We start from the raw sequence: 23,979 nt of genomic DNA, 5'->3' as shown, positions 1-23,979 counted from the left end.
GTGTGTGTATATATGTGTGCGTGATGGGTAGCCCTACGAGTAAAATCTTGGGATCGGTGCAATTAAGACCACTACTCCAAACACGGACAAATGCATGTGGTTCTTGGGATCAGAATGAAATTTAGTCTGTCACAGATCGTCGCAAATTACAGCCCATATGTCACTCTAGGTCACGAACAACAGTAAAGGAAAGTTTCATCAAAAACCGTTCAGCAGCCTTCGAGTAACAAACATGTTAACATCCAGACATCCATACAAACCTTCGCATTTATAACATTAGTAGAAATATGACTGTATTTGTTTCTTTTTTGCAGATTTCGTAGATTTCACAAACGGAAAATATTGTGCTGGAGTGTGCGCATATGTCTCCGTCACCGTCAAGAGCTTCGATATACACAGAGAGAACATCGGATACGCCACATCACTCGCCGTCAACAAGGGATTTGCCATTTACAAGTCCAGAAAGGTATCAGTCATAACCAAATCTACACTACAAAACATATTATAAATGCGAAAGTTTGAATGTCTGGATGGATGTTTGTTACTCTTTCACGCAAAAACTACTGAACGGATTTTGATGAAACTTTACAGTATTATTGTTTATAACCCAGAATAACATATAGGCTATAATTTATGAAGATCTGTGACAAACTAATTTTCACGCGGGTGAAGCCGCGGGCAAAAGCTAGTTCTTTATAACCCAGAATAACATGTTACGATCTGTGACAAGCTGAATTTCGCGCGGGTGAAGCCGCGGGCAAAAGTTAGTTTATAACAATTTCTTCTATTTCAGTGCGCAGTAACGAACGCCCTGCGGGAGACGCTGCTCAGCTTCGGCGGCAGCGTCGCGACTGAGCTGGCCGAGCTGCTCGAGTCCCACAAGGCGGTCACGCCCCCGCCCGCGCCTCACCCCGCCCCCGACGAGAACAACCAGAACGCGCCCAACAAGATGGCCGACGCCGCGCCCAAGAACTCGCCGCTCAACCGCGGCCCGCGAAAGGAAGACTGCCCCGCCAACAACCGCGCGCTCCAACCGCAGATCAAGAATGCGCCCGTCGCCACCGCGCACCCCATGCCCGCCCCCGCGCTCGCCCCGCGGCCCCCGCGCCCCCCCGTGCCCCCCGCCCCTCTGCGCCCCAACTCCAACGTAAGTTTCGTGCTCCAACCCGTCATGCCGCCGCTGTACCCGGCTCGCCTGCCGCCGCCCGCGCCCCCAGTCTACCCGAACTACTTCGAGTACGCCGGCCCGTGGCACTTCGCCTACGAGACCTACGACCGCCCCCACGGCAACGTCAACCTCAACTTCAACGCGCCGCCCAAGAACCTCGTCGTCAACGGGCGCGGCTCCGTCGAGTGCAAGAACGCCTGCCGCCAGGAGGGCGAGCCGGTGCAGTTCGCGCCGCAGCAGGGCGCCGGCTGCTGGATCAAGCCGACCATCTTCTACGACGGCTTCTGGACGGAGCAGAAGGTCAAGAAGTGGGTCGCCGAGCAGGTGGAGAAGCAGTTCCCGGAGGAGGCGTCGCACAAAGCGGCCTCGCCCGACGCGCCCAAGTCCTGAGGGCCGGACGGTCGGACGTTTAAACTGTTCTTTTCCCCGATTTGATTGATCGAATGCCGTCGGATGATAAAATCGTGATCAGATTTTTTTTGACAATCTCACACAGCGCCATCTAGCCCCAAAGTAAGCAATTAGAGCGCTTGTAGACGTCCGTTTTTTCACCGGACGACTGACCGTCAAAAAACGGATATCCGTTTGCTGTCAATTTTCTCGCCGGACCTATGTCCGATGCATGTGCACACGTTCATTATAAACCATACGCCACCGCTTAATCCGGTGAAAAAATCGGGCCGTTGTCCGGTCAAAAAAATGGACGTCTACAAGCGCTCTTAATATGCTTGTGTTATGGGTGCTAGCTTTTACTTTTCGCTCTCTAGGTTTGGCAATTTTGGTATCGCTCCGTTCGTGTCATTCCGATTTTGAAGCCGCATCAGTTTAGGCTTATGGTTTTCGCATTTGTCCCACTCGTTTTTTATTCATTTTTTTCTGTACCACCGAACCTTGAGAAAGGTGATGGGATAGTGTTAGGGGCATGATTTGCCAATTTGGTTCTATTTTGGTTCGTCTGCTCGCATACGATTGCGTAGCAGCTTAGTGTTACAATTTTAAGAGTGTGGACACCACCAGTCAATTTGGCTTGTGAATGATAATACACTGGTCTACATATAACTGCCGATGTCAGTATATTTTTTTTCAAGTCGATCGACTCAAAGATAATCGAATTTAAAGTTATACATGGTGTCCACAAACCTATTATTGTGATTTATTTTTAACCGACTTCGAAAACTTGTAGGCTCTTCGTTAGCGGAGCCGTCGCGCAGTGCTATCGCGTGCCCGGTCCTTGACGCGTAGGGTATTTGACTTTTAAGTTATAAGTAAAATAAAATAGAAGGTTGTAGGTATCAAAATTTGCTCAATGTTATCCCAAAACTTAAATAAATATAGAATACGAGTGATTATTCTTACAAGAAGTCAAATACCCTAAAAGCAGTTTATTTTAAAAAGAACTATAAACATTTACATAGGCGAGACACGCTTTTTGTTGGCGGTCTTTTCGAAATTTTACCAATTACTTCGGCAAATATTATAGCCGTATAGGAAAATTAATCCCAAAAAACACTTCGAAAACTAAAGCGTGGCTACACTGTAATAATAAGAGCAGATATAGCATGAATTTTGTCATATTTATAATACATTATGTACTCTTATCACTCACAATAGCATATAACAATTAATTATTCACATTTTTCATGATGGTCTCACTAAATCGCACGCGATAGTACTTATCACTGTGTCTATGATATATTTTAGAAACTAGGCGTAGTCTATGGATGATGGTTTGGTGAATGTATTTAGTATTAAACTTTTGGAGGTGTGAGTTAGAAATCTCAAAAATGGTACACTATTTTTTAAAGAATTTTTCGAGTGATTATACTATCGTGTAAGTGTTATGTCGAAGTTTCGAACGTAGGTTAGTGGCTTTGGTCTTAGGTGCAGTCCCTAGTTAGAGGGAGTGAGGGAGAGATGAATTTGGCATTGTGTGATGATTAAGAGACAGATCTTAAGGTGAACTTACACGGGAAAACATTCAAGATATCTCGGAACAATCTGAAGCAACTATGGGTGACACAATTTCTCTCAACTATAGTTTCATTGCCCGTGTAAGCGCACCCTTGGAATCTTTTGGGATCGTTAGGAAGGCATCCAACGCGTGTCGCCTCATTGCAACCGACTACAATCAATATTTTTCCTTTAACTTAATAAGGGTTAATATAAAAACTACATTACAAACTATCTTGCATCTATCTATTACAAATTTAATATATTAGCTACATAATCAAAGCACCGTTCTAAATAATAATATAAAGTTTTGAATGCACATTTCGTCTTTTTTACATGGGCGCTATAATTTTTTCAATCCTATAGGCGAAAAAATTGGCTTGCTCTACATCTACAAGATTCGATCAGAACGCCAAACTTTGTTTTCAATATATTGGACATACATAAAAGAAGTTTCACTCGACATGTTCAATCGAAATCACGATCATAAGCCATGTAGGAGTGAGTCTACTATTGACACAGCTTGTCGTTATAGAAAAGCATACGTAGCTCCTAGGTCCGAGTAGGTTCAACAATGTTGGTATGCAATAATAACGATTGATTAAGCACGTATTGTGTGGATGAATACAAAAGATGTTTATACACTAGAAGTATGTAATAAGGGAACCTTTACATTTGTTATATTATTTTTCTCTTAGTAATATAGTTTACTAAAGTATATTAGGTTTAATATTTTCTTATAACTAGGAATTGGATAAAGTGATTTTGTCAGTCTAAAAACATGGAATTGCTATGTACATAATATTTATGTAGATTTAAACTAAGACTTTGTGTGACTTTGCAGTACCTACGTTTTTATTACAATAAACTTGTTTGAAATAATAGTATTATTTGTTTGATTGTTACTTTTTGTTAATCCCATTTTTTTTCTTTAATCATCCTACAAGCATAAGTTCTTTGGCAATTCTCATAAATTGCAGAGAGCAATATTTTTTTCAACACACAATATCTTTTAAATTCAACATTAAATAAGCACTTCTTTTGTTTCATCCACATAACCTTTTTTATTTCTTACAATTAGCTAACACAAGAACTTATTATAACTTTAACTTTACATTATTTAGCTAGAGACACGAACACTCCTAGTTTTATCCAAACTGTCTATTTCACCGAGACGCCATGGGCACCCAACTTAATGTATGTAGCAGTAATGTGTTGTGGCGCCGCCTGGTGTCTCGGTAAAATAAAAGCCGTAAGGCCTCAGCCTCGAGTTTAGCGGGCAGCGGGGCGGGAGCGGCGGCGGCGCGGGAGCGGGGCGGGCAACGCAGACCCGTTCTCGAAACAAGCGGGCAGCTCGCGCGGCGCTTTAGCGGCGAAGTGTTGTGTTCGGGGTTGTGTTGTCGAGATATTTGTTTTTATTCGCAAACGAAATGTCTGAACAACGGCGACAATTTTATTTCGATTCAAATTTATTCCTAACGCTCGATTTATTGTGGGCAAAAGAAGGAGTGCGCTGCCCGCTCGTTGCCCGCTCCCGCGCCGCTGCCCGCTCGTTGCCCGCTCCCGCGCCGCTGTTTTCGCCGGTTTATTTGATTTTACGCATAAGATCCTGCCGCTCCCGCCCAGCTGCCCGCTAAACTCGAGGCTGAGGCCTTAGGGTCGACACTGTGGAGCAGGCCTTTCCCAAGGACATCCACAACGACCGGTCGTTTCAACCTCCTTTATAGACCTTGTGCAGACTCAGCGATAACTTCTGTGTGGTTTAAGTTACTGGGCGATTCTCCTGGCGAGGTGCTGACGAGCTAACCGCATTATCGCTGTGTCTGAACAAGGCCTTGGTGCCTCTTAAAATCACGCTGCTGATTTCGTCATCCCCCTAATAGGAAAAACATGAAATAATGAAAAGTGCGCAGCCTGCGTGCGGGCCCTCTCGAAATCAGTAGGTATTACAGGAAAAAGGCACCGCACGATTTGATCCAGATATGTTAGAGAACTGCCCAGAAATCGTGCGATTACCGCTGTGTCTGAACAACAAAGTCCTTAGGCTATGTGAAACCTTATTCTTGCAGGAGGCGACGGCAGCGCCCCCAGTAGACGCGGCGGAGGAGGAAGCCCGGGCCGAACGCAAGCGGCGCCAGAGGCAGGCACAGGAGGAGTTCCGACAGCGGCAGATGGCCAAGCAGAAGACCGGTTAGCAGCACTCTTATCACGCTTATAATGAACAATCGCCATATCTGACTAATGCAAAAAGAACCTTATGATTGAGATGTGTCTGAATCTTCATTTTGTAGTATACCTATTTATAGATCGTTTCATCCACGAAGAAGCGCCCCACCAGTCTTCCGCTAATGTTTGAGTGTTATCGTACACGCTAAATCATTTATGAGTGCACATAGTCACGCACACTACAATAATGACGCTCGGATTGCTCGGATCAAACTCCCCGCACCCCGCGCTTCCCTCGACTAATAAATTGGTGGGGCGCATCTTCGTAGATGAAACGATCTATACTGGTTACCTTATAAAACGGATCATTGTAGAACGGTAAAAGTAAGGTTTGCATTTTCGTGGTCTTTTACCCATTATTTTACAAATCTTGTTAGTTTTTTGCACTTTTTAAGAGATGCACGGAAAAATCAAATACCTACTTATAAAAGGTACAGACCGGCACATTTGCGGGCATACCGAGTAGGTAAGTAAGGTTTGTGATATTTATGTTAAGTAACGTTGGGACCAACATTAAAACTTTGTCTAAAAGTTTAGATTTTAGGCGTTTTTGTATCAGTTTACGAGACCACATAAATACCAAAATAAATGAACTAAATGGAAGGTGGTGGCGAAAATATTGACTTTTTAGTCTAATGAAATGTTTTCGCATAATATGAATGACTCATGTAATTCTTCTGTAATTGTTTAATGTTTTATTTTATCATGCAATTCAATTAAATGTGTTTGGATTTTAATGTTAGTTTTTTTACTTTATAATATCCGCACCATGATATTTCCTAATTGTCCTAATACCTATCAAGACTGCTATTTTAGAATCAATAACTTTCACATACCTACCTACAGATATTTTAGTAAAAAATGAACAGAATCACGGAAGAAAATTTCCATACCCGATATCAAACTTTCTAGTTTAGTATTAGGTTATTCTGCTTCTATTACAGTAGAATCCCGATTATCCGGATCAATTAAAACCAGGGGTGGTCCGGATAATCGAAAATCCGGATAATCGATTTCAAAGTAAAATGAAACAATAATCAACTTTTAACAATAGAAAGGGTTTTCAATACATCATTTTAGAGTCTAAAAATCTAAATTTTAGACCATTGGTCATCCATTTCTTTTAACAATGAACCAAAAAGACGTCCGTATCATGTTACGGTGGCGGCGCCTTCGGTTTTTATGGGTCCAGATCCTGAATCGGTAATTAGAAACCATGAAGAATGAGTCCGGATAATCGGATATCCGGATAATCGAAGTCCGGATAATCGAGATTCTACTGTAATTGGAATCCTCTTGCGGCCGTCAGAGGAACTAACTAAGTAAAGCCTGGTCCGTGAGCACGTAGAATTTTGTCCAATGACCCCAAGCTACCCATCCTTATCGCTCGCGCGTAATTATATTGCTGTCGCGACTGTGCGACGGGCGCCCGCAGTGAGTGTGCGAGCGCAACATAATGAGGGCTATCGTTTTAGCGCTCACCAGTTAGCGCCACTGTAGAGTAAGGTCCTGTCACTTGCTAGTAGCGCAGACAGTGGCACCAACTGGTGAGTGCTAAAGTGGTAGGACTATCGCATTTGCACTCATCAAGATGGCGCCACTGTAGAGTAGGGTCCTGTCAATCGCCAGGGGTGCCAACTGTTAAGTATAAAAACGATAGCCCTCATTAAGCGCGAGCGATAAGGATGGGTAGCTTGGGGTCATTGGACAAAATTCTACGTGCTCACGGACCAGGCTTTAGTTTCGCGTCACTAACAGAGTATCTCACCGTCAAGCCAATTTATTATCTTCAGATGAGAAGCAGGACCTCCACAAGAACTGCAGCAGTTTCGACCAGCTTCTCATGGAGCTTCCGAGCCAGGACATCGTGATACAGGAGACTGGGGACTCTGTGGACGACGCTGCGAAGAGGAAGTCTGCCCTCGAAGGCAGCGCCACCAAACGGCGGGCGAGCGTCATCAACAGGCTGGATATCGTTGAGGCAGATTAAAGTTATAAATCGTTTCATCCACGAAGACGCGCCCCACCAATTTTTGGTTTGATCCGAGCGTCATTATTGGAGTGTGCACTCGTGGATGATTTAGCGTGTACCGAAACATTAGCGGAAGAATGGTGGGGCGTGTCTCGTGGATGAAACCATCTATTTGATATACGATATAGTCTGGTCCGGGAGCACGTAGAATTTTGTCCAATGACCCGCTCGCACACTCACTGCGGGCGACCGTCCCACAGTCGCGACAGCAATATAATTACGCGCGAGCGATAAGGATGGGTAGCTAGGGGTCATTGGACAAAATTCTACGTGCTCCCGGACCAGACTATAGTAGTCTGCATTAATTGATAATTTGCATGAACTAGAAGTACCTTACCTACATTGTGTAGGTATAATTTACTTTATTTTTTTACTTCAATAATTTTAAGACGAATCTAAAAGAAATTCGAATGTGAATGTGAGCCACAAATTAAACTTTGCAAAGTTAGAGGTCCACTCATTTCTTTTTTTTTTAAATGAGATGTGATCATATGAAAAACGCTTTATTCGTCGTTAAGTTAGCTATAAGTTATAGTTAATAAGTTACTAGGTAAATAAAATTGTAAGCAACATTATTTTCTCTATTTCATTCTTGCAACCTGGTTTGGTACCTACATAACGGTGTTACTTTCGTCATAAGTGATTAATAAAAAGAAACATGAAGCTATTTGAAGAAATTGAAAGTCGACGGTTTTATGACTACTATGGTAAGGGTTAAAAATAAATAAAAACTCGCAATCTAGTGAAATCAATTTTATTAATCACTAACAAGTTACGTTCTTACACAAGACTATGTACACAAGACAAAGGACCGCTAGATACTAAGATACACAATGTACTCAGGTAAAAGAAGGCAACCCCGCTCCCTCAGGTATAAACCAAACATACTAAGGCTAGGGCCACACTAGGACGAGTAATATAAAAAATTCAACGTAGACTCGTGGCGGATAGTACACTAATTAAACGTATGCGAAATAACACAAAACATTCCCCGAGTCGTGTGGAATACCTACCGTTGAACGTTAGTTTCTCGTCTGTACATGCCTTTACGACGTCGTGTTGTTAGCTTAGGGTGCTCACATAAGGAAATGTGTTTCCTGAATCGGTACCGATATTTTATACGATTACACCACCGAAATTGGACCGACCACATCAGTGCCTACCAGAAACCCTATTTCGATATACAAGCGCCCACTTTTAAAAGGAGAGACATGCACAAAAGACATTATTGACGTCACTGGCTTCTTTTGGGTTTACCCCACAATTTTATTAAAATTCTACCGGCCCAAAACTATTATTGAAAAAAATTATAACTCAAACTGTACTGCCGATAAGAAAAAGGTTTTCAAGTTAAAATTATAATAACAAAAATGTCTATCGAGCATGCCACTGCCCACACAACTGGTATTAACTAGTAGTTGTTGACACCAGTGATCAATAATTTCAAGCTAAAAGTTATAAAAAAAGAACACAAAATTTTAAAAAGCATCTCAATTGATATATGGTGTCAACTAACTAATTTACATGAACTCTTGTAGAAAAACATAAAAATCTTTGAACAAAAAATAACTTAGTGTAAGTACCTAAATAAAATATTTAAAAGAACCTGAACAAAACCGGGGTGTTTTCAGAAATTTTGCCTTATTTTATATTCAGTTTTGTTAATGCATTGGATGCAATGGGGGCAAAGATGTTTCTCAAAAAGTTGCACGGCATGTTGCCGAAATAGGCAATGATGCAAAAACACGTTATGGCGCAAGTACACTATGCGGAAAATTGGCCGAGACGTAATGAGAACACCATTAACATTAATATTTAGAATAGTTTTATTAAACTATATTTTAACACATTATAAATGTTAAGCCTAATTAACTAGTTTAAACATGTCCGTCCTATTAAGACCGATGTCATTATTTTAAGGTAATTGTTCGTATTGGCCGCTGCGATACAAGCTTTCCTGCTTAGTGCAGAGACCGCCAGAATAATTTGTACAATGTGACATCTTTTAGTAATAAATACTTTTTTACTTTTACTTACTTTACTTTCTCCTTCCTCGACCTTTGCGTCGCCCACACTTCGATGTGCGGGCACTTCCTTTTCGTCAATTTTCCGCAGTGTACTTGCGCCATTAGATCAAGCGTTGAGTATATCACGCTTGGGTCCCCAAACAATAGCCCCCTAGTGTACCCGAGGCTTGATAAAAAAGGTCACGCCTACTTGCCCAAATTCTTTATCAATCAAGATACGATTGATCGAGTACAGAAGTATATGAACAAAAACTAACCGTAGAAAACAAATTACATTACACGTTAAAAGAAATTATTATCCGCATTAAACAAGCTCCTAAAAGACAAATTCGATCTAGTGATCGATCAATTAAAAAGATACATCATATACATACAATAACTATAAGTAGTAAGGTCAATAATCATATAGGTTTTGTAGTTAATATTATGTTATAAATATGATTAAATACATAAACTTTGTGTATTTGATACAAGAATAAATAGATACTGTAATATTTAAATTGTATATATTTATGCAAATGTTCGATTAAAGCTTTTTATTAGCAAGATTTAGGTGTGTAGAAAATTTATAAAATTAGACCAAAACTGTCCACCAAACCCGATTTATTACGAACCTAAATGCTACGGTATATGCCTAATTGCCTAGGTATATAATTATGCTACAGTTCTATGTAAAATTATTATTTACAGGCGACTAATACGATAGATTTTGTGTTAAATACAAATATATATATATTTTTAACGAGACAGTTTGTTAACACAGCTATAGGTAAACCAGTCACTTATTTATGTTAAATATTAGTACTATGTAGCAGTAAACGTTTAACACTTGATACACAACCGCTACGTGCTATGAGAGATTATAGTCAAGGTGTGTGATTAATATAAATGAATATTGTTTTGTCTGAGAGTCACGACTCGTAACTGCTATGCACTAGACTACATTGTAACTACTAGATATTTAAGTATCTTCTCTTTTAAAACCCATTTCGTGGTGCACCACAAATGCTAAAATTTGTTTAAAGCAGATTTTTCATTGGCAGCTTATCTACAAATATGATAAAATTCAACCTATTTATTATTTTACCTTTGTTTGGTACCTTCCAAACTAACGAGTATGTATCTTCATATTGGCTGAAAATAGCGCTTGTTAGAAATTGTTAGCAAAATGGCGATCGCCGAAACTTTAGCATGTTTTCGGCGAGGACACGTTTGCTAAACTTCAAAAGTGACGTTTGCCCATATTTTTTTTTGTATACAAATTCCACCATTTTTCTGGCGCTATTTTCTGCCAAATATTATTTTCATCATTTATTTAAATCTGTTCGTAAACTAATTCCAAGTGACTCGCAAACAGAACAATAAATAACGCAGGGACGCCGATATATCCGTTACAATACAAACCTTAAAAGTAATAATATTGTTATGGAGTTAATTAAAAATAATTATATTACGATAACAACACGTGTTAGGTAATAACTTTAACACACTGAACTAAAAACAATATATTTCCGCGCTTATGTATATTCTTTATTTTGATACCTTCAAGTTTACAACTAGGATATTTAGGAAGGATATAATAATAAATACAAGATATTTGTAAATATAAGTATATTAGCTAGGTCCGATATTTGCGATTACGTGTCCCGATAGTCAGAACTTACTATATAATTTTCTAATTATTGCGATCTTTAAAGTCGATTGGCATGAAACACAATCTTTAGGACATAGGAACAGTTGCACGTCTTTAGGAAATATTACGCGTCGACCGTCTTTGTATCAAACATTGCCACCATATTTTGAATCTTATTCCCTCGTCTTAAGAGTTAAGTTTAGTCAAAAGGAGCATTTGCTTAATTAGCTTAGGATTTCTGCCTTGTTTTATTACTGATAACCTATCTTCATGGTTTTATACTTTAATCCTGATTCATGCAACTGTGAATGTTGGTAACTCAATTCATAAAATCCCAATCAATTATTTCTATAGTCGACCGATTCTATTTCTGTAGGACGTGAGTTAATGGACATTACCAGTACATGTAGAAAAAGTTGAGTATATCAGTCGACATTAAATGGAGAAATAGCTTAAAAATATTTGCAGTCGTGTGTCCTACTCCGTTTAAGGTGCAAAGCAAAAGACTAGAACTACGATGTCCTAAAAGAAATATGAACTAGGGAAGCTATGAACAATCAATAAATCTAATTTTAGTTTAATTAAAAAGCAACTCCGATTAAAATCAACATAATCGTTTTTAAATTAAAACTCTACTTTAAATGCTTTATACAAGTGTTTTTAGGTTTTAAAAAACTCAATTTATAAACGCTTGACACAGCTTTATTAAGCGAAGAATCTTAGGACAATATTTTAATTAACTAAATAAGTTTTATCGTTAAAACATCAAACCTAATCCAGAAAGCCTATTTCTTAATAATAACGAACATAAAACAGTGGGGATACTCCCACCACTTGTAAAACTTTGATAAAATAATAGTTTCCTTTAAACCTTCGATATAACTATGTGATATAGCATTACGATTACTTATATACTGGGGATCAATGTCGCTACAGCAACCATCATTACAGATGAATCATAAGAAGGTGTTACAGCTAGGGACTGAACTCCTGGACACGAGTGATGTGGGTCTACATTGGAGTTCAGTTCTATACTGCTATAGAACGCATACATACTTTCTGCTTGGCAGCAAATCGCCTCCAGATGTAGCCAATGCATGGGCCTGACGGTGTTTCTGTAAAGGAAAAACAAACGGTTCATCAGCGATTTCGAGTCATGATGACTATAGTAGGAAGTCTATTGTTTTGATTTTGGATGAGCTGGCACATTCGGTTTGGTTTGAAAACAATAGAATATCGTTGTCATGCTATACTGTTTCTGACTACACAGATATAAGTGTCAAAATAATGGTCAATATTGAAGAAATATTTTTGATTTGATAACACATCGGCTACGTCTGTCATAGACGTGCACGTGTACGTAATAGATATTAGAAGAACCTTTGTCGTTACGCTGTCACGCATGAAAGAGAAACGTGTTTGTAGTCCAGTTGTTGAGCAGTCCGCCATTCAACATTGAATCATAAGCCGGCCGGTCGGCAGGTAACCATGTCACGCTTGTGTTTAGAGGAAGACCGAGCTACGCAAAGTTGAACCTTGTCCACTTGTAATAGAATACAGGCATGTCACGTTTGAGTTTAGAGGAAGAGCAAGTCGTACAATGTTGAACCTTGTTCACTCGTGATAGATCATAGAGTGCAGGGCGCTGGCGCACGGCCACGGTCTCACAGCAGGTGCAGGCGACGTCGGACCCTGTGCGCTCGCGGTAGAGTGCAGGCGGCGGACACTGACCTGCGACTACTCTCGCTGGCGCACGGCCACGGTCTCACAGCAGGTGCAGGCGACGTCGGACCCTGTGCGCTCGCGGTAGAGTGCAGGCGGCGGACACTGACCTGCGACTACTCTCGCTGGCGCACGGCCACGGTCTCACAGCAGGTGCAGGCGACGTCGGACCCTGTGCGCTCGCGGTAGAGTGCAGGCGGCGGACACTGACCTGCGACTACTCTCGCTGGCGCACGGCCACGGTCTCACAGCAGGTGCAGGCGACGTCGGACCCTGTGCGCTCGCGGTAGAGTGCAGGCGGCGGACACTGACCTGCGACTACTCTCGCTGGCGCACGGCCACGGTCTCACAGCAGGTGCAGGCGACGTCGGACCCTGTGCGCTCGCGGTAGAGTGCAGGCGGCGGACACTGACCTGCGACTACTCTCGCTGGCGCACGGCCACGGTCTCACAGCAGGTGCAGGCGACGTCGGACCCTGTGCGCTCGCGGTAGAGTGCAGGCGGCGGACACTGACCTGCGACTACTCTCGCTGGCGCACGGCCACGGTCTCACAGCAGGTGCAGGCGACGTCGGACCCTGTGCGCTCGCGGTAGAGTGCAGGCGGCGGACACTGACCTGCGACTACTCTCGCTGGCGCACGGCCACGGTCTCACAGCAGGTGCAGGCGACGTCGGACCCTGTGCGCTCGCGGTAGAGTGCAGGCGGCGGACACTGACCTGCGACTACTCTCGCTGGCGCACGGCCACGGTCTCACAGCAGGTGCAGGCGACGTCGGACCCTGTGCGCTCGCGGTAGAGTGCAGGCGGCGGACACTGACTAGGGTTTGCTCCCGGGAAATGCCGGTACTCATTTTTCCCGGGAATTCCCGATAATCTAATCCTTTATCTAGTTCCGGTACTGACGATGCAATTCCCGGGACTTTCGGTACTTTCGGGACTTCAATAATTTATTTTTGAATGACAATTTTTTGACTAGATGCCATCCTCTTTTTACGTACACACTATCAACAAATGAAAAAATATTAATAATGTTCCTAATTCATTACTATCCTTTTAAGACCGATTGTTTTATCTGATTGTACTTGGGTACTACTTTTTATTTCTTATAATAGCGTGTTTTTTTTATAAACCTAATTTAGTTAATTTATGTTTTGTCCCTAACTCTTGTCGCTGCCAGTATTTGACATTGATAGAAAGTGAGAAAACATATCGTCAGTGGAAAGGAAAAAGGACTAAAGCGCCATTTTGGCCAAAATGAGTTATATACATTGTTGGATAGGATTTTTTTTTCTGCGTCGATCTATCTAGGTTTCAACTCAATCCGATGACTTTTTTGGCGCTTTAGCACTCTGAAAATTTTAAGTATTTCTAAAATCACCGCCCTCGTCGCTGCTAAAACGACGTGTTTTCAGTGTTTTTGCAACAAGTGTCGCGTAAGGGTTTTTTTGCTGGCAAAATATTTTTGCTTTCACAACATTAAGTATTTTTTTGTTATTTAAGAACTCGAATGACTTGTTACTTTAGCAATTCGAGCTTTTTGAGTTTTATAGTTCGTTGGTATATTAGTAGTTATTCATGGTTGTAGTTCAAAATGATTTGGCGTGTAAGCAAAAGTAAGTGAACAAGATTCGATTAATTTTGGCGCTTTAGCAAAAAGTAGCCTTTTTTTAATAAGCTTTAAAGTATTTTAGCGAAAATGAGAGCATTAATCAAAGCAAAAACTATAGTAGTTAAGTATTATTAACAAAGACATCTCAAACACACTTGTGACTATAAGCACACACTACGCACTCGGGTCACTCACAAGTGCCTGCAAAGATGCAAGAATGTTGCAACTATCCAAATAAATAATTTGCTCCCTGGGCACACATTTATGCCGGTGGATTCAATGCACTCACACATTGAAAAAAAGTGTTCGTTCGTTTCAGCCCGAACGATATCCACTGCTGGATCCCCCAAGGCCAGGCCTCCCCCAAGGATTTTCACAAAGACCGGGCCCGCGCTCGCATCCAGGCACCTCCTGCAACCACCACCTCCAGATCGTCGGTCCACCTAGTGGGAGGCCTGCCCACACCACGTCTTCCGGCTCGTGGTTGCTACTCTTTTTCCAGAAATTTTCTACCCCTGCAGCCATCAGCTCTGCAAGCTATGTGCCCCGCCCACTGCCACTAGATTTTAGCGATTCTGCGGGCTATGTCAGTCACTTTGGTTCCCCTGCGGATCTCCTCATTTCTGATTCGATCACGCAGGGAAACTCCGAGCATAGCACGCTCCATCGCTCTTTGGGCGACCTTGAGCCTTCTTATGAGGCCTATATAAGCGACCACGTCTCAGATCCACAAGCCAAGAAAAAAGGGTAACAAACACTATTGTATGGGCGCCGCGCCGTCAAATTGACCTGCCTGCAGTATATGCTGCTCTATCAAGAAAATTTCCCAAACTAATGGCAAGATAAGTCTTTCCCTGGCTTCTTGAGGATGAAGTGAGCCGTCTTCCATTTTTTGGTGAAATACGCTATAGATAGGCATTTGTTTGCAATTTCCATTAATATCTCCCTTTCGCTACGAATAGCTCTGGTACATAAATATCGGCGGGAAATCATCCGGTCCCGGGGCTTTCTTTAGATTTTGCACGTTAAGCACGGCCTCCACTCCTGCCTCGGTAAAAAGGGGATCGTTTGCTGTTTGCTCTTCTAAAGTTTCGCTCTCTATCAGTTGTCGGAGACGCGTGTGGTGTGGTTTATCTATTGTCACGGAATAATCTGGATCAGCCGATTATTCTGGGCACTCTGCCCATTCTTGCCGTTAAAACCATTCAGGAGCATGTCCTCTTTTCTCTGGAGCTTTCCCGATGACTCCATAGATTCCATCCCACATGTTTTCTCTCTCGTGTGTCGAGCAGAACTCATTCCAACTCTTTGTTTGCGCCTCGCTGGTCTTCGGTGCGTATTCTTGTTGCCGCACTTTCACCTAGACAGAGAGAATAGGTTATGGCGTGGTAAAATTAAAATTCATAAAATTCATTTATTTTTGCAAATAGGCTTTAAAAAAGTGCTTTTACACGTCCCAATATTAACCCTACCACTGCTTCGGGACAATAAATGGGCCAGTGCTGAGAAGAAGCAGCGCAAGAAACTCAGTCACTATTGTCAGCCAAAAGNATGATGGAACAGCAAGTTTATTTTTATGTCTCGTGTTAAATGATTGGTATATTAGTAGTTATTCATAGTTGTGGTTCAAAATGATTTGGCGTGTAAGCAAAAGTAAGTGAACAAGATTCGATTAATTTTGGCGCTTTAGCAAAAAGTAGTCTTTTTTTAATAAGCTTTAAAGTATTTATAGCGAAAATGAGAGCATTAATCAAAGCAAAAACTATAGTAGTTAAGTATTATTAACAAAGACACCTCAAACACACTTGTGACTATAAGCACACACTACGCACTACTCTGTTTTAAGTAACTGTCCTCTCTATAGGTTGTCTGGAAGAGATCGCTTCATAGCGATAAGACCGCCTAATTGTACCTTATGTGTTCCTTTTCTTTCTGTTTCTTTTTACAATGTGGTGTGCACTAAAGAGTATTTATTATTATTATTATTATTATTATTACGCACTCGGTTCACTCACAAGTGCCTGCAAAGATGCAAGAATATTGCAACTATCCAAATAAATAATTTGCTCCCTGGGCACGCATTTATGCCGGTGGATTCAATGCACTCAGTCATTGAAAAAAGTGTTCGTTCGTTTCAGCCCGAATGATGTCCATTGCTGGACAGGCCTCCTCCAAAGATTTTCACAAAGACCAGGCCTGCGCCGCTCGCATCTAGGCACCTCCTGCAACCTTCGCCACCACCTCCAGATCGTCGGTCCACCTAGTGGGAGGCCTGCCCACACCACGTCTTCCGGATCGTGGTTGCCACTCTTTTTCTAGAAATTTTCTGCCCCAGCAGCCATCAGCTCTGCAAGCTATGTGCCCCGCCCACTGTCACTAGATTTTAGCGATTTTGCGGGCTATGTCAGTCACTATAGTTCCCCTGCGGATCTCCACATTTCTGATTCGATCACGCAGGGAAACTACTAAAAAACGACCATAGCACTTTGGGTGACCTTGAGCCTTCTTATTAGGCCTATTATAAGCGACCACGTCTCAGATCCACAAGCCAAGAAAAAAGGGTAACGAACACTATTGTATGGGCACCGCGCCGTCTAATTCACCTGCCTGCAGTATGTGCTCTATCAAGAAAAGTTTATTTATTTATTTATTTATTTAGTTTATTCAGAAACTCAACAGCTATATTACATTTTTAGAATATTTTTTTCTTACAATGGTGGCACTTAAGCTAAAAAAGAGTTCCATGACATGCAATAATGTTCGTACATTATAAATTATAATATCTATTGTTATTTGTTCATTTATACATTTATTACTTTTTATATACATTATACTTACGCAGGGTGAAACCGAAAGGCACCGCCAAGCTTTAGGAGCGACTAAGGATTAGTAACTTTAATTTTAATTTAATTTATAGATGTTATTTTAAAACTCGGCAACGCCCTGAAATCCCACCCCGCGCGTTGAAATATTTTTATTGTAATTATTATTTATATTTATTTAAACTAGGTATAGTTACTAAAGCAAAAAGAAGCCCTCATCGAGAAACTGAGGGTTAGTTGAAATTTCGTAAATACTCAATTGACCTAAATGTTCAATATGTGATTCTGCAATTGTTTCTTCAATGCACTTTTACTCACGTTAAGAATATCTACGTCTTTATATTTAACATTATAGGTTTTAGGCAAACGAGCCAACACTGCATGTTGGGCATAATTGGTACTGTGCTTAGGTATGCTGAATAACGGTGTGTGTCTAGTGCGGTATCTGGGAGTGCAGAAATTAATCCCCGAAAGAAGGTTAGGTACATCCAAATTACCTTGAATGATGTCATATAACAAGCACATATCCAGAATCTCACGCCTCGATTCCAGTGACAAGAGCCTAAAATGAAGACAGTCCTCTGAATAACCTTTAGTACGTCTAGATTGTCTGAAGTTCAGATGCTTAACAAAGAGTTTCTGGATTCTTTCTATGCTGCGGATATATTTATTATACTGAGGAGACCAGATAGGACTTCCGTACTCCAAAATACTGCGACAATATGCAAAATAAACAGTCTTAATGATTTGTATATCTCTAAATGGCTTGCAGATTCTCAAAATGAATCCCAAGTTACGATATGCTTTGTTAATAATGTAGTCTACGTGCAGAGAATATATAGGGTCTGCGTAAGTAAGCAAATATTCATGTAAGCTCCATGGATAATATCGCTTTTACGCATTTTTTCGCTGGCGCATGCGACTATCTTATTTTGTAGTTTAGTAATTTATCTTCGACTTACTTATTAAGCTGTATCTCACTAAGTATTTTTTCTCTTTTATCAAAAAGGTTGTTCAAACTATTTAGCACTTATTGGTTGCTGGATATTTGATTATAAATGGAGGTTAGCAGTTTTACCCTGACTAACATTTAATGAATTTTCATTACTCTTTGTCTAAAGCGACACCTATTTTACGATCTAAAAGAGCTACAAACCTGGTGTTTTCATTAAAATATAGGCAAAAAATCAAGAACACGATTGCATTTTAAAAGAACTGTTTAACATTAATATCAAAAGAGATACGAATTTTTTTCGTAAAAAAAAAACTTTGATCCTCATTTCCCACAAGTACGGTTTTGGCGCTTTAGTCCTTTTTCCTTTCCACTGACGATATTATTTTAACTAAAATAGGTTGATTAAACGATTGTTGCTTTTCATATAAATTAGGTAATTTGTTTTAATAACCATTCACGTGGGGACCGAAATTCCCGAATTTCCCGGTTTTCCCGGTACTGGCTTAGACCTGGTACCGGTAATTCAATAACACTCCTTAGTACCGGGACTTGCAACCCCTAACACTGACCTGCGACTACACCCGCACCTCGTCCTGTTCCTTCTCTCGCTGGCGCACGGCCACGGCGGTTTCCACAAGCAGGTATAAGCACTTGAACTTGTCGCGCTCACCCTCGCCTGTGCCGCTCGGAACCACCTACAAACATTAAGTAAATATTATAAATGGGTCTAAATGCTCGGGCGCGCATCAGTTGGTTAGCATTCTGTGGTACCTAAAGCCTGGTCCGTGAGCACGTAGAATCCCGTCCAATGACCCCAAGCTACCTATCCTTGTCGCTCGCGCGTAATTATGTTGCTGTCGCGACTGTGCGACGGGCGCCCGCAGTGAGTATGCGAGCGCGACAGCAACATAATTACGCGCGAGTGATAGGTATGGGTAGCTTGGGGTCATTAGACGGGATTCTACGTGCTCACGGACCAGGCTTTAGTTACGAACATCTTGTACAGGGTGGAATTTTGTAATGCCACCTGAAGGGAAAGTACTCTTAATACTGAAGATAGAAAATTTAACTCAAAGAAACCATTCCTTTATTTTTGAAAAGAAACAGAACTGCATTCAAAGATTTCCAAAAATGTACTTTCCCTCCAGGAGGCATTACAAAATTCCACCCTGTATAAGATTTTAGGAATAATAAGACGGTCCGGTAATCACACTGCTCAGCGCTCCGCCCGCTGCAAATCGTTTAGTCGAGCCAATCCATTTTGATATATTTTTACTGATGAGTAGCACCGCCCGCCACGCGTCCATGTTCACTCGTTCAGCGGTTAGGGCCTTGCCACACTGGCGGATTGCAAGCGTTTTCTGGGCGGAACAGCGGCGCGGCATTTTGCAAGCATTTTGGCGACCGCGCCGCTGCTCCGCTTGCAAACCGCCAGTGTAGAAAGGCCCTTTAAACAAGTCTGAACAGGACGCTTATAATGGGCCTCATAAGAAGGCTCAACGTCACCCAAAGATTATGCTCGGAGTTTCCCTGCGTGATCGAATCAGAGGTGGCACGGCCCCCCAGAATGGTCTGGTGGCTTCTCAGGAAGATGACAGTTGATAGTACTAACTCATGAGCTATGATACTAAATAGCCCCCCCTGACAAAAAACCCTAGATACGCTAATGGTAATTCACAATGGTGCCAGACGCCGCCCTCGCCCGCCTCGCCCTCCTCCGCCGTGCCACCGGCCCCGCGCCCTAGTCCTGCTGCGGCAGTGTGTGTGCCAGCTGACCTGTATGCGGCGGCGCAGCGGGTGCGGCAGCTGCGGCAGGTGCGCCAGCTGCGGGTGCCAGCCGCCACCCTCGCCCTCCTCCGCCGTGCCACCGGCCCCGCGCCCTAGTCCTGCTGCGGCAGTGTGTGTGCCAGCTGACCTGTATGCGGCGGCGCAGCGGGTGCGGCAGCTGCGGCAGGTGCGCCAGCTGCGGGTGCCAGCCGCCACCCTCGCCCGCTTCGCCCTCCTCTGATGTGCGCACCGTCACCGCGCCCGCGGTCCTGCTGCGGGCAGTAAGTGTTTTCAGCAGATATCGATTGGGAATAGTGTTGCCGAATAATTGATTATGATTAATCGATTGTGACCAAGAAGAACCGATTTTTAGATATAGTGTCATCATACACGAAGACGCGTCCCACCATTCGTTCTAATCGTTAATGTATGCATGCTTCCGCTATGTTTGAGTGTTATCGGTACATGCTAATATCCATGAGTACGCACACTAAAAGAACCTCCCGACTGACGCTCGAATCAAACGCCCCGCCCCCCGCGCTTCACTATCTATAATTATATCATAGTATCGATGCTGTCGATCATTTCATTACAACCCGATTGAGTTAACTGAGCACTTCGCTGGAATACTACTTTCCCCCCCACTTATCCACACACCTTCCCGTGTTCGTCCCGTCTGTACCAGAGAGTCGATGTGACGACATGGCCGCCAGGTACACAGTTAACTTGACCCGAGTTGTAGGTAACCAATATTAAAAAAAAAAAACAATTATGCGGCAACACTACTCAATATACAGACTGTGACGCATTATTATTGTATTTTTATTGGTATAGCCTTTAACTGAGTCGGTACCTGAGGTATGGCAGCGTCACGGGAGGGGTGACACCGACATATTATTATGACATGACAGAGCATACTACAAGTCTGAAGAGATCTGAAGTCTCGCTGACGTTTAACAGTCACAAAAAACACCTTCCCGAGACGCTCCCATACCATACCATATAATGACGTTTAGTATGGAAATGTCCCTTTAAAATAGTGTTCAACTAAATTGTAAATAAACAACTTGAAAAAATCGAACTGCCTGAGGCGGGATTCGAACCCACGACCTTTCGCTTGCCGGGCGACTGCTCTTCTGCTCTTCCAACTGAGCTACTTAGCCCTCCTATAAAAGCGCGGCAGCAGCATCGTGTGCAGGAGCACTTAAACACTGGATGAACCCGTCGAAATTTTCAAGTGTAATACGCTGTTGCGTCCGCGTTTTATTTCATCAATGTTGGATAGTACTACCCTTTAACATCCATGTTCAACTAGGGTGTAACTTTTTATTAATAAGGGGGCTACAGCCCAACTTACCCTCTCGCAGCGGGGTGTAACTCGCGGTCTTCAGGCCCGTAGCGGATGACGGACTGCCACACCGAGGGGTCGTACTTGACCTCCTCCTCCGACACGGCGCTGGACGAGTAGCCTTCCTCGCCGTCGGCCGCGTCGTCGCCGTCGCTGCGGTACACTAGTAACCCGTCGGTGTATTCGTGTTCAGCGCTGCGGTCGGCGTCGTTCTGCGGATAAACAGCCATTTATTTATCCATCAGTACTCCAGAAATGAGGAGATCCGTAGGAGAACCAGAGTGACTGACATAGCCCGCAGAATCGCTATAATCAAGTGGCAGTGGGCGGGGCACATAGCTCGAAGAGCTGATGGCCGCTGGGGCAGGAAAGTTCTTGAGTGGCGACCACGAGCTGGAAGACGTAGCGTGGGCAGGCCTCCCACTAGGTGGACCGACGATCTGGTGAAGGTCGCGGGAGGTACCTGGATGCGAGCGGCGCAGGACCGGTCTTTGTGGAAATCCTTGGGGGAGGCCTTTGTCCAGCAGTGGACGTCTTTCGGCTGAAACGAACGAACGAACTCCAAGCATGACGTTTGTTCCCAACGAGTCACACCCAAACGAGTAACACTGTCACAACCTTAGGTTTTGGTCACGCTGTAACCTGTATTTTCTTACAGTAAGCTTTAGATTACTAAGTATTTTGATTTTTAATGTATTTTGTACATTGTTTCTTTATGTCTTACTAGCTGACCCGGCGAACTTTGTTCCGCCTTAATGGCAATAAATAAGCAGACTTTTTTTTTAATTTCGAACGGGATAAAAAGTATCCTATGTCCTCCTGGCTCTAAACTACCGCCCTGACAATTTTCAGCTAAATCGGTTCAGCCGTTCTTGAGTTATAAGTGGTGTAACTAACAGTGTGAAGGAATGGGAATTTATTGCCATTTATTATGTGTGACTCGTTGTAAACAAGGGCTAGTTATCGTATAGTAGGGATGGCGAACCATGGCACGCGTGCCGTTGATGACACGTGCCCCAAAATTTAGGCCAGTACAGAGCATTAATGTAGTACAGATCAGCTACAGAACTCTTTCAATCTGTTTTCAATCAAATATCCACCATCGCGAGATGGTGTAGTGCAACGGATCATTTCCGTCAGGATGCATCGCGCGTTGGACATCTAAAGCCTGGTCCGTGAGCACGTAGAATTTTATCCAATGACCCCTAGCTACCCATCCTTATCGCTCTTCTTCTTCTTCTCAGTCGGTACACTCTTGTCAGAGTGGTCGTGGTCATCATTTTGAATCACTATTCAGAGTGATGTTCCTCGTAATACGGCGCCATTCCTCGCGGACTGCAGCTTTCCGGGTACTTTCGCTAACCGAGCACTTAGTTGCGGCCTTGATCTGGTCCGTCCATCTCATTGGTGATCTACCACGTGGTCTGGTGCCCTCAACTTTTCTCTGTACTACGAGACGCTCTATGGAGTCATTACTGCGCCGAGATACATGGCCGAAGAAGGTTAAAATGCGTGACCGAACCGTGGTTGATAGGCGCTGTCTGATGCCGAGTTCATTTAATATGGAGTCATTGGTACAAAACTCGGTCCACGATATTCCCAGCATCCGTCTCCAGCACCACATCTCCAATGCGTCAATCTTCTTCCTTTCGGTTTCACGAAGAGTCCATGTTTCCGACGCATAGAGGAAAATGGGGAATATTAGGCAATAAACGAGCCTGGTTTTCGTGGCCTTGGTGATGTTTCTGTTGCCCCAAATCTTCCTCATTTTGTCCATAGCAGACCTAGTGACTGCGTTGCGTCGCTTGATTTCGTCTATGCACCCGCCTTCATTGGATATCAATGCCCCAAGATAAATGTATGATTTAACAACCTCGCAATTCCCTATGTGTGTAATCCCTGGTAAGTTGTTATTGGCGCGGTCGTGAAACAACCTATCAAGGGCTGCTATAAAAGCTGGAGTCGACAAGTCAGTAACAACCTCCAAATGAACAGCCTTAACTGCCAAGCAGACCATAATGCAAACGTAAGTCTTATAAGTGCGAGCGTTACGTCTAGTGCTTTCTTTGACAGTGAAAGGTCCGGCGAAATCTATTCCAATATTTTGAAAACAACGAGCTGGTTGTACTCTCGGGCCTGGAAGGTCTCTCATTAAGGGCTGTGCTGTAATGGCTTGACCTTTAAGCATGTGACACATTTCGCAAGTCTGGATCTTATCATATTGCGAATATCAAGAATCCAGTATTTTCTTTGTACCAAGGACTGAAGGACACGCGGCCCACAGTGTAGGTATACCCGGTGGTAGTGATCAATAATTAGCTTCGACAAATGACAATGCTTCGGAAGCAGAAATGAGTGAATCGCTGTTAATGGAAGCTGCGCATTACGCAAACGCCCCCCCACACGCAGTAATCCAGCTTCATCAATGAATGGACTGAGCTTGAGCAGCGATTTGTTACATCTGGAACTGGAGTTGGTAGCAAAAGAGTCCAGGACTTCAGAAAAATGGCGTCTCTGTTCATTATGAATAAGAACAACCAGTGAGTTCTCAAGTTCGGTGGTAGTCAAATCCGTGTTATGTTCACGGTTGTCCCTTTTCTTTTTCAAGTTGCCGATGAACCGAAGGCACCATGCGAGAACACGCTGAGAACATAAAAAAGATGAAGATCTTTCCACGAGCTCGCTAATCGCATTAATATTAGTTTCCTTTGACGCAGTTAA

At 42.9% G+C, this 23,979-nt stretch overlaps 2 protein-coding genes across 6 annotated transcripts in view; one reads left to right on the top strand and one right to left on the bottom strand.

Moving 5' to 3' along the window:
- LOC114359124 (DNA repair protein RAD52 homolog) overlaps positions 1-7,540 on the top strand; it is a 10,002-nt gene extending 2,462 nt beyond the window's left edge. For 3 of the 4 annotated variants that reach the window (XM_028313380.1, XM_028313381.1, XM_028313382.1), the window contains exons 3-4: positions 315-466; positions 794-1,722. In XM_028313380.1, the coding sequence (XP_028169181.1) occupies positions 315-466; positions 794-1,558 (917 nt within the window). In that variant the 3' untranslated portion in view covers positions 1,559-1,722. Of the gene's footprint in view, positions 1-314; positions 467-793; positions 1,723-5,187; positions 5,309-7,137 lie in introns of those variants that run through there. The other variant, XM_028313383.1, reaches the window with a different exon arrangement.
- Positions 7,541-8,114: 574 nt separating this feature from the next.
- Positions 8,115-23,979, bottom strand: part of Achi (achintya) — a 31,644-nt gene continuing 15,779 nt past the window's right edge. Inside the window, exons 4-7 of one of the 2 annotated variants that reach the window (XM_028313370.1) lie at positions 21,268-21,470; positions 20,059-20,182; positions 18,713-18,838; positions 8,115-12,151 (exon numbers count right to left, since the gene is read on the bottom strand). In XM_028313370.1, coding sequence (XP_028169171.1) covers positions 18,719-18,838; positions 20,059-20,182; positions 21,268-21,470 — 447 coding nt within the window. In that variant the 3' untranslated portion in view covers positions 8,115-12,151; positions 18,713-18,718. The remainder of the gene's footprint in view (positions 12,152-18,712; positions 18,839-20,058; positions 20,183-21,267; positions 21,471-23,979) is intronic. The other variant, XM_028313371.1, reaches the window with a different exon arrangement.

Source organism: Ostrinia furnacalis, unplaced genomic scaffold (genome assembly GCF_004193835.3).
Source record: "Ostrinia furnacalis isolate ACB-3 unplaced genomic scaffold, ASM419383v2 OfSCF4239, whole genome shotgun sequence".
NCBI lineage: Eukaryota > Metazoa > Arthropoda > Insecta > Lepidoptera > Crambidae > Ostrinia > Ostrinia furnacalis.
Note: the sequence above shows the minus strand (reverse complement) of the source record. Positions and strands in the feature narration are given on the sequence as shown.